Genomic DNA, 14,095 nt, shown 5'->3' with positions numbered 1-14,095 from the left:
TTCTTTTCTGGTTTAAAAGGATTATTTACATTTCAATGTAAGGCTCATCAGGACTTGCAACAGAAATAAACCTATAAAGGAAGAAGTTTAACACATGGATTCAAAGAAGCACGCATTCTTTCACAAAAATCGGCCTGCAGACATGCGAGACCCTCTTGATACTCACACAGGAAGGAAACGCACGTCAAACCTGAGACAGCTTTGGTCCCCTCATCTGTGCCCAGCCTGCACTTCTTTTCACCATCCACAGTCATACGTGTTTGTGGTGTACTGAAAAAGAGCAGAGCAAGACAGGCGCTAAAGTGAAAAAAAAAGTGCTGCAAAAATGCAAGTGTGCTCGCAAACCGTGGCCTCTAAATCATTTCTGACACAGTAAATGAACCAGGAAAAGCACTTTTTATTCACAGTTTAGATGTTTGTTTTGAGATTCCAAAACACCAACCTGCTTCAAATTCAGTCTGCTGTCTCTCCTCAGCGGAACATATGAAAATGAAGCTGATTATCAGGAGCAAATCTGAGTTGGTGTCTTCGTGATAATACTTTCCGGTGATTAACACTCAAGTGGGCGTTCCTCACAAGACAGACTCAGACATGAAATGCTTTCAGGTTTCAGTTACAAATATTTATTAACATAGCTCTTTCAATTAGACACATGTAAAAGTCATTTAAATTATCTCTTCAAAACAACCAGAATATAACACTGTTTCTCTTTTATAAGCACACATTTAGACATCGGAACTGTCAGATCCACACTAAAAATAAATATTTTAAAAAATGCTACTACTAAATCAGCACCTTAGTGTTAACTGACATCCTCCTCATTGATAAAAGGCACAATATTTGGTTCTGCTTGTGTAAAATGCTTCACTACTGTTATGTGTACTTTCAATTCTCAATTTTTTAAGCTGCCAATCTAGAAAATGTGCAATATTTCCCTCACAGAAGCTGTCATATTATGCTATCCAGTGCACTTATTTTATATATGTGTGTGTGTGTGTGTGTGTGTGTGTTTGTATGTATCATAGACAACACATTCAGTGCACCATTTGTGTAAAGTGATGAGTAAGTTTCACTCCTGCCTGAGACTGATACTGGAGTAAAATTACTCCATCAAGATGTAAGAGTCGACACATAAACTTCTTCAGATCTGGTAGAGACCAAAGAAGTTGCCATAATGTGAGTGACTAAGAAGATTCGGGTGTGAAATATTCACAAAAACCCTGTCGTATTTCTTCAGCTGCTGAGCAGAGCTAAGGAAACTGTCAGTGGTGAAGGTACGGGAGGGTTGCTGAGAGCAGAAACCCATCCTGTGGGCCTCCATCAGTCTCAGAGGGGAGGAATGTCCTGATCTCCTCACAAACACAGAGTGATCAAACGAGGAAGTGGAAGAGCATTTCCCAAAGAACAGCTCCACTCGTGAGTAAATGTGGTAGAGTCCCGACTCGTTGACCTGCAGAGCCCCGTCTTCAATCCGGTAAGCAACTCCTCCAGAGATGAACGCCTGACCTGTCTTTGGCTCCCATCGCAGAGTCTTGAAGTCTTGATGTCTAATTTCAATGCGTCCTGTTTGAGGAAAGACACGATGTTACCAAATGTGAGAAGCAGAAAATCTCAGAGCAAATATGATAAGGAATAAAAATGTTACCTATCACGTGTGCTGCAGGTCTGTCTTTCTTATCTTCTCCACTGATCTGGGGTTCATAGAAACCTGAAAGGACCCTCAGATTAGTCACATTATCTCCTCTTTTCCTTTATTGGGAACATTTTCACATTTTTGGTGGGAATCCTTTGTTTATGATAAGAGATGTTTAACGATGAAGACCTACCCATTTGCTTCTGAGGCGCAGCAACCTCCGTCTCAGGCTCAACCTTCAAGTGAAGTGAAAGAGACAAATTTTAATGCCACATCACACAGATACCGGAGCCTCAGCGCTTTGTTCTGAACGCCTTCTCAGAGCACGAGTCAGAGAGGATTTCCTGTCTCACTGGACCTGTGACCACAGATGGAACACTTTGGTTTGCGATTCTAAATGTCAGAGGAGAGCTGAGGTAAATTGACTCTTTAAATGATTCCAAACTAAATGGTGAATTAATTATTAAACTTTCCACTCTCCCACTTTACACCTGTCGCCCCCTCTCTGATGCAAAGGTGGCAGAAGTCACACCTTTTAATTTTTGCTGCTTTTTCTTCCATTAAAACAGCTCAAGAAATGTCAAGACTTTTGTCACGTAGAGTTTGAGCACTGAAATGAAAAGTAAAAAGTTCCACAAGGCTGAGCAGTAATAGCAAGATTCCTTTTAACAGAAGACCTCATAAATAATAAGTAAAGAGAAATTAAAATGCAGTGTACATTGTGCAGAGTTGCAGTCACACATTTATATGTTACATACATATTTGCCTTGTGCCATTGTGCTGTAGCTTAGAGATAACTGGGATTTAGATTTGAGAAGCAATATCATATACAAAAGAAACATGTTTAGCACAATTTCTTTTCAACCGCAAGTATTAATGCACTATTTCTTCACTTGGTTCTTCTTTTTTTTTTAATCTACTGCAGAGTTCTGCCAGATTTTCACCATCTTAATGATTTTCCAGCTTCAAACCTATATATTTCCACACACTGCTTATTAATCACACAATTCCTTCTTTCTTTGCCTCTACGATGTTACTCCTTACCTGTCTCAGTTCTTTCTGTATGTTCATAATCTGGTAGGCTTCGAAGCCGAGGGCTGCAAACACCAGCAGGAACAGCAGCAGCACGATCAAGGCCACACCGGGGCGAATTCCCATGCAGCCCTCGCTCTTCCCACGGCTCCTCAGCCTCTGCTGGGCGGGAGGGAAGGACCAGCAGGGGATGAGACCCGGAGGCTGGGCAGAGTGCTGAGGACGTCCGCTATCATCCACAAGGAACACCTGGGGGAAGGGGTAGCTCTGGTCATAGCTCATGGTGCAGGTCCTACCTACTGTGAGACAAGCTGTGCGTGCATCTATCAGGTCTGCATGAAAGGAGGTGTCTACTTTTGTCTGAACACGTCTGTCTTTAAAGGGCCAAACTTCAGCTGTCACTCACCACCCACTGGTCCCTCCCACGCCTGCGCAGAAGACTACATTTTACTTAGCATAAACTTACACAAGCCAACACTTTCATCTCCTGTGGGGTTGCTTGTCTGCATCGTATGTCTTCACAAACTTTATTGAGCTTTTTCTCAGTTTTGTACTGAATATTTTAACTTTGTGTATTGCTGTGTGCACGTAGAGACGTGTAGCTAAGAGAGAACAGAAAGGAAGCTCATCATTTCAGCTGACCTCCACCTCAGTAACCACCTCTAGCTCATCATCAGAAAGGCACCTTTGCATAACTTCCATGGAAGGAAAGACTGAGCAACCACTGTCACACTCACCTGCCCAACATCGGTACCCTAGTTGTGTGGTTTTCAACATGTTCCTCTGTATTTGAACTGTTGAATCTGAAAATTTCACTTTAAAATTCAACACAATCAATAACAAATTATTAATGAGCTCAATTTTTATTGCGCTTTAAGAGCGTGTTAGTAAACAGTGGTAGAGCAGTTTCAGTTGTACACAGAGTATTCTTGGTGGGAAGATTCTGCTGCCACATGAAAAGGACATATGTCTGTGCTCTGGCTTTCGTGCCGATTACTTGTGAGAAATTGGCAGCGGGAGACGCAGCGATACTTTAGAGAGGTGAGATTAACCCCAAACTATACCTCAGAGATGAGCTTACAGGAAAGCTGACACCGCTTCTCTACCCACTCTGTCAATAGCTAATAAGAATGTGGTCTTCATCATTCTTTTGGGTTCCATTCCTAAGTTACAGAGCGACTACAACCTCATTGTGGGTGCAACGGTTTCCAGACAGGCATCCGCTTTTATCTGTTGTTTAATCAATAAAATCCGTTTGCAATTATTAGTGAGCACTCTTTGGTGAGCTTTCGGTGGGTTTTGATGAAGGGTGTCTTTCCATCTACTTAGAAAAAAGCAAGTATTGCGGTGGAGGGGGCTGTAATAGTGCTGTGTCATGCAGACCTCCACTGAAACCTTTGCTTCGATATGATTCACAACTCTGAAGTAAAGCAAATCTTGTACATTGCATAAAGTGCTGTGTGTATATTTTAGTAACTCCAAAGGAAATTCTCAGGTATCAGTTCTGCAAAAGTTTCATTTCTCCAGGTTCAAGCAGAGCCAAAAGGGAAACCCACCCTGCAGCGTACAGACAGAGCTCAAACCAAAAGGTTAACTACGTCAGACTTAACCATAAACTGCACAGGCTGCACTCTACAAGCTGATGTGTCTGTTTCCCAGAAGCATCGAGCTGAAAGCGGTCTTGAAAGCAGCAGCAGTAGCAGCATAGAGTGCGTTAGGTGGGAGGGTGGGGTTTTGGGGTCTAACCAGGCTGTGTTCGCTGCTGCTGCTCCAGTTTATACAACCAGATCAGGAGAGTAAAATGAATCACTAAATCTGCAGACATCTCCACCGATTACTGTCAGTTTCTCACAGACTTGCTCCTTTCTATTGCATAATGGAGGTAGCTGTGGTCATGATGACTGATCGCACAAGTAACATAATGCCTGAAAATGACAATGATTTTCTAAATCTGACATACATGGCATTACATTACTCATGGTTTTATGGAAATATACTATTTTACTTAGGTAGCAGATTTTGTGCGCTTGGCTTTAATTCAGAATTAAAATATCTTTGGTCTACAAATGTGTAACAGCCATCATATCAAAATACACTAGTTAAATGTCTTCATTTGTAATTTTATCTCAATCTGACAGAGCATAATATCTTAAATACCTGAGAGAATGCAGGCCTATGTTGTTGAGGAGGAGCTGGTGATAGAAAAATGCTGAGAAAGACTCTATGGTGGTATGCAATTTGTATTTTTATTACAAAATAATGTTATTAAAGACCCCTTCTGGTGAAAATCAACATTTTTTTATGCTGTTAACATATCCATATGGTGTTTTTATATGTTATAAAACATCATGAGCAAAATGCCATGTCTATTAATGGCAGTCTCAAAAACATAAATTCAGACTTCCAGGGTTTGAAATGCAACAAAACTAAGAACCAGTCCTTTTAAATTGTAGCTTGGGACTTTCACTATCGATATTTTTCCTCAGAAACACTTTTTAGTTGAATACGTACAGCTGAATTACTCCAATATTACAGTTTGCCATTGTGAAGTGAAGAGTAGTTTTACAGTGTTTGAGCAGAGCTGTGGGTGTAGAATGTAGAATGCAGAAATTGTGGACTAGTACATGACATTATGCATCACAGTCCTCATCAGAAGAAGAGTAACAGTCTAGTCCCAGGACATGACCAGTCCTCTCTTCTGTTGCCTCAGCATTAGATGATTTCCCAGGTATCCTATCAGCTGCATCACAGTCCGACTTATTTTCTTGGATTGCAGAATCATTTGTTGCCCTGTCATTGTTCTCTCTGTCTCGATTCTGGGATGAAAATGTTTGTGTCAATGGAGAATTACCCAGATTTGGCAGTCCAGACTGCAGAAGCCTGGCAAGCCTTTGTGTTTGGGAAGAACTGATCTGAACTGTAGGTCCTCTGAATGCAGCAGCAGCGATTGCCAGCCGCGTCCGGTCGAAGGCGAGGGGCTGGTCCTGGACTGGACAGACAGACTCAGAAGTTTCTGAGGCCAAGTTGGTGGGGACAAGGGTTTGAAATCTGGTCTTTGAAAAGCTGAGAGGTTCCTCTGTGTCTGGGGATTTCAAAGTTCCTGCCCCACTGCTGGCCAAGTCATTGCACTGACTGTTACCATGATGTGACTCACTGGACCGAGATTTTATATCTGTGAACGAGAGGAAGCCCACAGTGTTGACATATATATAGCATCAGCTACTGGTGTTTCGAAGAAATAGTCTGTCAAAGCACAAAAAGATGAGATAAGGGGGGTGGGGGGGTTTTGAGTTTCATTATTTTATTACGGTTTGTATTACATTGTTCTGTTTGTTTGTTTATATAATTGTTAAAAATAAATAAAAAGACCTTGTTCAAAAAAAAAAGATGAGATAAGATAAGTCTTCATTATTCTCATGAAATATGCAGTGTTAGAGCAGTAAAGGGGGCACTACAGAACTATAGGGACATCCGTAGGAAATTGCAATATACAAAGAAATGCAAATTCTAAAAATTATTCTATGTGTAGGTAAATACTGACACTGTACACATTCTTGTATCTGTAGAAAAAAGTTTGTATTGTTCAAGGACATAATGTAAAAGCACAAAATATCAATGATGTAAAGGTCTGAATCACATTAACAATAAAATGTTATGCAGTAGTATTTGTCAGAAAGGCTTTTTTCTATTCAGAAAATTATTTTAGGAGTGATTAAGATACTCTGTTGGAAGGACAATGCATGCCCACTGAAAATATCTGCAAATGACTAAGACTATCCTCATTTTGAAGGTGCTCTTGTTGGCTTACAGCTATCTCACGGGGAAGTGTCTCTGCATTTTGTTGTACCCAGAAAATAATAAAAAACAAAATCTTGCATATTTTAGCACTTTTTGGCAAAACATTGTGATTAATGGTAGATTTTTGAGAAACAATCTTGTAAACTATTAAACTGATATAAACAGCACTGCTATGTGCTGCAATGACAGGATGAAGAAAAAACTGTGCTCAAATTTGACCAATAATGAATGCTAACTGACTTACAAAAGAGGCAAATATCACATCTTTCCTTTTAGTTTTAGTCAATTACTATACGGACAGGTATGTTGCAAAAAAAAAAAAACATATACCACCCCATTTATTCACAAGTTTATGATGCATGTCAATTTCATTTTTAAGGTTACTATATTTAAGCTATGTATGTATTAGTTTAGGGCTGCACAGTGATGTAGTGGTTAGCACGTTCGCCTTGCAGCGAGAAGGTCCCTGGTTCGCGTCCCGGCTTTCCTGGGATCTTTCTGCATGGAGTTTGCATGTTCTCCCTGTGCATGCGTGGGTTTTCTCCGGGTACTCCGGGTTCCTCCCACAGTCCAAAAATATGCTGAGGTTAATTGATTACTCTAAATTGCCCGTAGGTGTGAATGTGAGAGTGTTTGTTTGTCTTTGTATGTGGCCCTGCGACAGACTGGTGACCTGTCCAGGGTGTCCCCTGCCTTCGCCCGAGTCAGCTGGGATAGACTCCAGCCCCCCCCCGCGACCCTAGTGAGGATTAAGCGGTGTATAGATAATGGATGGATGGATGTATTAGTTTAACAAAGCAAACTCTGGATTTTGGAATGAAATGAAACCTATTTATACTCTTTTTGACAATTAAAAGAACCACATAAGTACCTGCCCTTGATGTGTCTGTGTTTCTTTTTTTCAAAGACATACCGGTATTTATGTCAGCTGTTTGTTCCTCTCAAACACAATCTGTATTCTGTACTTTGGCTCACATTCTCAGAAGAACTACCCTTATAGAGTAAAAACAAGAAGCTTTTTTAAAATACATATATATCTATCAGCTGTCTGTTGTTGAACCCATGACATGCTTTCAGTGTATGCAGAAGATTAGTCATAACTTAACCACTAACCGTTAGTTGGGCATTCTTGAGTGTCTCCTCTCTTTCTGAGGTATGCTCGAGGAGTCCACGGCTTATGCTTGCACGAGGGGTCGAGAAGTCGTAGTTTGGTGATGAAGCTTTGGTACTCTTTTTCTAAAGCCTCAATGCGAAGCTGGAACTCCGCAATCTTCCTCTCGGGGTAATGAGAAAGCTGGGATTGCTGTGGAAAAGACAAAAACATCCAGAGAGTGCATTGATCAGTAAACGCTAATGAAGCATTTTCCCGCCGAACAGTGCTGTACATAGTTATGATAGAAAACATAGCAAACAGTTACACCTTATAGTGTTCTGGACTGGTCTTTGTCAATTCTCTATTAGATTACAGAAGCTAAGCCATGAAACAGGCATACTCAAGTAGCATTTCAGTCGTCTTCTCTTACAGATTTTAGATACTGGCTGAGGACCAGTCTGAGGAATCAGATTCATTTATCCCAAATGATCACATCTGACTATAACTGACCCTTCTCTCACTATCTTTCATAAGGGGTAGAAAAAACACTGGTTTGCTTTAGTGTGTCGGCGCACATGCTTGCTTCACAATCATGCACGTTTATATCAACACATTCACATATAAGATAACTTAAGATAAAACTAAATAGGATAAGACAGGACTTAAGAAAATTCCCATTTGCAATCCCCAGTTTTATAGTAAAGCACATACATCCTTGTAACATTTTCTTGTTTTGTTTTGTTTTGTTTTTATCCTATAGTTACTCACTTGCTAATTTCTGGGGATTCATGACATTTATATTGGATTATAAAGCATACCGAGGTGCGATTTCCCACCTGCACAGTTTATTTTTGTTCTTATGTTTCTACTGCTATGTTTTATTATGGAAATTAAAATAAAATAAGAGCAAGATTACGTCTAAAATAGAGTAAAGTCTATGTTTCACACTAAAAACTAGTCACTTACCTGTAGATAATACTCTATTTCTTTCTTTATGCTGGGGATCCACTTCTTCACAGAGGAGGCTGAATTAAGGGTTGACTGTGGAAGAAACGTTTTGACTGAAACAAACTGTTGTGAGGTTTTGAGAATTTGATCGTATTTCTTACGTCTTTATTACCAGTTTGGGTCGACGCTCACGAACATCTTTGAGGCGTCCATCTGTAAAGGAAATAATAACAGGAAATGTTAGCTTAACTGATTCGAGTAGCCCAGTGTTTGGAGGAGGAAAATTACTACCACAGTGCACAGCGTGTAAGCGATGATATTTTAATTAACCATTTCACACGGCGAAGGACATGGTGATTTGGAAAATATTTAGCAATACAAGGAGAAACTCTGTGTTTCCCAGTTAGCTTAGTGCTGCAGCTAACTGTCAAAGCTAACTGTCCGTAAAGTAGCTTTAAGTAGTTTTATCGGGCAAAAAATAATTAAAGTTTCCAATATTAAGAGTTTGTGTTACGGATATCAGCTACTTACCCTCCCTCTCTTTCTGAAGCCACAGTCTGTTGAGTCTCCCCTGTTGTTTCTCCTCATTTCTTGCCATCTCCACTCCATCCAGAGACTCTGCAGAGGAAAGGACGGAACCAAAACAATATCACGTGACGCACAGTTGTCGTCTCGTAATATATCGCGATAGCCGCTTCTAACGTCGTAAAACGTGAACTGCCAAGTCTCCCTATTCTTGTTGTTGGTATGTCTAACAAGCATTATCTAGATAAATATTCACACTTAACAAAATCAAAGAAGAAGAAGGAGATTTGTTCTGCCCTAGAGATGAATTAAAAAAAAAAAAATCATTGTTATGGTTAGAAAGTAGTTAGATTTAGCCAGTTCTACACAAAAAGGTTTTGAGTTGTTAAACTGCTGTTAATGAGTTAACCCCCACTGGGGCTCGGTGTGGCTTTAAAAAACAATAATCACATAGTGTGACCAGTACGCAGTTACTTGAATGTCCACAACGCCATCATTTATCATCTAAGAAATAGTTTTCAATCATGTCCATCAATGTGATCCTGTCCCCCAAAATGTCCAAGTTCTTCAGCAACAGTGGAACAACAATCCACAAGCAGCATCAACAACTTATTGACTCTATGCATCCCAAATGCGGGACTTCTGGTTTCTGGCCGATGAGCCTGCCCACAAAATAGTGTGTATTTGGTTGTTTGATGCAACCATTCTGTCTGTTCTGTTTCTAGAGATACGGTGTGCTGAAAAAAAGAAGTACATATTCCCCTATGTTAAAAAAAAAAAAAAACAATGGATAGAACATATTACACAGTGCATTTATGTTTTTGTTCAGTGCACTTAAAAGGTGATTAGTCAAGTCTATTTGCTCCTCTCACAATGCTCATTGTCATAGAGCAGGACATATATTTAAAATTTTAATTTATTTCATCTAAAATAAAAATTTCAGGCATTGTTTAACAGCACACATTACTGTTCTGAAGGCATTTTCTGAATACTCCTGATAATTAAAAACAAATTAAGGACACCAACTGATGCAATTTAAAATGTTTTGTAACAGGGTGGATCAGTGTTGGACTGCACAGTGGCATGGTGGTTAGCACCTTGCAGCTAGAAGATCCCCGGTCCTGGCCTTCTGGGGATCTTTCTGCATGGAGTTTGTATGTTCTCCCTGTGCATGTGTGGGTTTTCTCTGGGTACTCCAGCTTCCTCCCACAGTCCAAAAACATGCTCAGGTTAATTGGTAACTCTAAACTGTCTGTAGGTGTGAATGAGAGTGTGATTGTTTGTCTGTACATGTAGCCCTGTGATAGATTGGTGACCTGTCCAGGGTGTCCCCCCGCTTTCGCCCCAAGTCAGCTGGGATAGACTCCAGCTCCCCATGACCCTAATGAGGATTAAGTGGTGTATAGATAATGGATGGGTAGATGGATGGATCATATGGGATGGATCTGTGTTGTCTTCACACTTCATCACTTTCCCACGAATTGACACAGATTGGAAGTGTTTTAGTGTGTCTGGTTGACCTCACTCTGTGGTCTACTCATACCACATGCAGAAAACACTGTTGACCCTCATTCTTCTGTGTTTCTCTGTGTGAGTCAGGGGTCACTCCATGCACTGTGGTCCTAAAACAGAGTTGGGCTTCTGAAGGTTGAAGTGTGTTACCAGTGAATGCTGCCTATCAAGTGAAAGTTGCCATAGACTGTTAAGAAGCAACCAACAGTGTCAGACTATTCTCCTCCCACCTTTTTCGCAGGTCAGAAATTGGCTGTTTTTCCCCTCCTTTCTCTGTTTATTGAGGGATTTCAGTATTGCTATGAACCCAGATATCGTCCCTTGATTTTTATATTTATGTACACTACCAATCAATGTTTGAACACACCTTCTCATTTAATGCTTTCTTTATTTTCACGACTATTTACATTGTCGATTCTCATTGAATGCATCAAAACTATGAATGAATACATATGGAATTATGCAGTAAACAAAAAAATGTGAAATATTCAAATATTTAAAACATGTTTTATATTGTAGATTCTTCAAAATAGCCACCATTACTGCTGTGAACACTTTTGACTGGAAGTGATTTTTCTGGTGGTTCGATGTTTTTGCACTTTGCTGAGACTTGTTGGTCAATTCTAGAAACTGTAGGCCCCTTGCAAATTAAACTGTGGGTGTGTTACAAGTCAGTTTCATTCTTTCAGTCACTTCGGTCCACCGTTTAAACTCCCCCCTGCCTTGTACAAAAATTTGAAAAAGGAGCTCAAATCAGTGAAGAATACAAATTATGCACCATTCTGTTTTGTAAGATGCCTCCATATGAGGTTGGATCAGCGTGCCTCTAATTGTCTTCATCTGATTATTAAAAAAAAGTCCATCTACTGCACCTTTAAAAAGTCTTTTTGCATGTTTTCCAAGGTGCAACTCCATGTCCTAGTCATATATCCACTGGAAGAGACTAATATCACTGCTGAAAACTGATATTAACCTTAGCTGAACGGACTTGCTTCCTTTAAAGACCATTATGGATTGGATGGACATGTAGACATGAGGGTATTGTTTCAGGACAAACTTAAACAATTTTAGCATTTGCTTGTATTATGTTTAACATGTTTATATTTTTAAACAAATTTGAAGTATAAGTCTGTATTTTTATTATGGTGTAAAAGTAAGAAAGGAAATATGCCATTTCTGTCCATCTGGTGCAATAAATGGATTCTTTAAAACATTTTTAAAAAAAACAACTACTTGTTATTAAACATCTTTCTGAGTTTTTCAAAGACTGTATGAATTTATCTTTAGAGTAAAATGGACATTTAGCTCAGTGACTCCAAATTTACATAATACCTGAAAGGCCCATAGTTGGTCTATCTGAGGCTGAGCATTAATCAAATTCAAGTTGATTAGGTAAAATAAAATCATCATTAAATTAATCAGTATCTTTATTCATATTCTTGAAGTTAATCTAATGCTGGGAACTTTAATTACAATTTGACCCAAAATTTAAGTTTGGTCTTAAATTCGAGAAAGAAGAAGAAGATTAAAGAAAGTACATAAAAAAAGAAGCAATTAAATAAATGGGAAAAAGTTAAGACAGTCAAACTTTTATAAAGTATGGGGGGAAAAAAAGATGTAAGAAATTAAAGAATTGTATTTAATAAATAAACAGGAAATATGTAAATAACTGTTGTAGTCTTTTGCAGTTAATTGATGGATAGGCTAGTGAGAGACAGCCAGACAATGGGGTAGAAATAAGAATGAGAGCAACTCATGTATCACGGGGTTGCGAGCGGGAATTGAACCGGGGCCTCAGCGTTGGGAACCTAGTACATGCGTCAGTGGCTTAACCCGTAGAGCTATATGGACACACACGTTATGTGCTTTTAAACGTGTGTTAATCCAATAGAAAGTCTAGGGGTAGGGTTAGGGTTACAGTGGCAGGTCCTGACAGTAGCAATGTACAAAAACATGGGTATTAAATTTTACATATTTTCATAATTTAATATTAAGTCAAGCTAACCAAAAAACTCTTAAAATAAAGTTGAGGTTTTCCCGGTGAATTTTGGCCGTGCTATATGATATGATATAGACCGGCCAAAATCCAACGGGAAAACCGGGGGTTTATTTCTCTTAATATTCGGCTGCTTCGTTTGGACAGTAAAAATAAATTTGTATACATATTATTTAACCCTATTTTTGTACTACAACTGTAAGGACCCGTCTTTCTAACCCTAACCCTACCCCTACACATTCTATTGCATTTATACATGTTTTAAAGCACATAACATGTGTATCCATATAGCTCAACAGGTTAAGCCACTGACGTATGTACTAGATCTCCGACGCTGAGGCCCGGGTTCGATTCCTGCTCGCAACCCCGTGCTGTATGATTTGCCCTCATTCTTATTTCTACCCCGTTGTCGAGCTGTCTCTCACTACGCCTATCCAAACAAAAAGTGAAAGACACTAGTACACTTATTTAAATAGTTAAATGTTTCTTTACAAATAAACACCTTCAAGACAATAACACTTTTACTAGGAATTAAACACAATTTACTATGAAAACTTTACATATACAATTACACATTAAAATCTACTACAAGTTCTTACAATTACAAACTACAACAGTTTATCTAAACATTTAATATTGAAAATAATATTTTTACTCATCACATCCAATAATACTTTTCACTCAACAATTACACATTAAAAAGACAAAACATTTGGACATCTAATCTAATATTATAAAATCATAAAGAATGACAAAAGACCAACACTACACTTTTAAGATCTAAATACAGACAAAAAATTTGAAAAACACCAGTGACACTTTTGAATATCTAATTACACAGAAGACACAATAACAAAATCCAAAAAAACAAATAAATTTACATATCTTAAAACGTTTTCTATTCTGAAGCTGCGAGCAGCGTTGGACAGGTCATCACATCCTTGCTGGTCGGCGAATCCACGCACGTCCACCAGGTGACGCTGCGACCGACAGTGTATATTGGCCTATGGATGTGATCAGGGTCGGACTCTGATCACACATGAGCTTTTCTAAATTTATGAGTGTGGATGTGTTCAGACCCGGACTGGTGTCCACCATATCAAGTTTGGTCCAGATTGGACCATTTCCAGCTGAGATATAAATAATTCAATTTTCATGGCGAGAAATCAAAATTTGCCGCGCCGCCACAGACACGCCCTTTGATGACGAGTCGCCATTTTCTCTGGGAATCATCATCAATGTGTTGGCTTATGTCACCAAATTTGAGGTGAATCTGATCAACCTGCTAAGAATAGTACCTCAAAATGTAAAAAAATTTCAATTTCCTGATACCACAAGGTGGCGCTATGACTGTGACTGTATATAACCACATGGATGTTGTCAGGGCTGGACATTGATCACACATGTGAAATTTCAGGCAGATTGGAGCATGTACAGCTGAGTTAGACACCACTTCCTGTTTCATGGCGAAGGATCCATTTTTTTGGGAGTCCCCATGTGCCACGCCCTTTGAAATGAGATGAACATTTTGATAACTTTTCATCAGTTCGCATGTTTG

The 14,095-nt window shown here is 39.3% G+C and overlaps 1 protein-coding gene across 3 annotated transcripts; it reads right to left on the bottom strand.

Moving 5' to 3' along the window:
- Positions 1–377: 377 nt before the first annotated feature.
- si:dkey-86e18.1 (tumor necrosis factor ligand superfamily member 6) lies at positions 378–9,155 on the bottom strand. Of its 3 annotated transcripts, none has more exons than XM_055014141.1 (5): positions 7,577–7,715; positions 2,678–2,914; positions 1,827–1,869; positions 1,646–1,708; positions 378–1,563 (listed from the first exon to the last, which is right to left on the bottom strand). In XM_055014141.1, the coding sequence occupies exons 2-5, from the start codon at positions 2,789–2,791 to the stop codon at positions 1,142–1,144; spliced, it is 642 nt and encodes a 213-aa protein (XP_054870116.1). In that variant the 5' UTR covers positions 2,792–2,914; positions 7,577–7,715; the 3' UTR covers positions 378–1,141. The 3 variants fall into 3 exon arrangements, with proteins under 3 accessions (XP_054870116.1, XP_054870109.1, XP_023139627.1); XM_023283859.3 differs by lacking the exons at positions 378–1,563; positions 1,646–1,708; positions 1,827–1,869; positions 2,678–2,914 and adding exons at positions 4,893–5,837; positions 8,523–8,597; positions 8,677–8,717; positions 9,036–9,155 and having other exon boundaries at positions 7,577–7,766; XM_055014134.1 differs by lacking the exon at positions 7,577–7,715 and having other exon boundaries at positions 2,678–5,283.
- Between the last annotated feature and the right edge of the window lie 4,940 nt (positions 9,156–14,095).

Source organism: Amphiprion ocellaris, chromosome 2, assembly GCF_022539595.1.
Source record: "Amphiprion ocellaris isolate individual 3 ecotype Okinawa chromosome 2, ASM2253959v1, whole genome shotgun sequence".
In the NCBI taxonomy this organism is placed as follows: Eukaryota; Metazoa; Chordata; class Actinopteri; family Pomacentridae; genus Amphiprion; species Amphiprion ocellaris.
The sequence above is the reverse complement of the archived record's forward strand: the minus strand, read 5'-3'. Positions and strand labels throughout refer to the sequence as shown.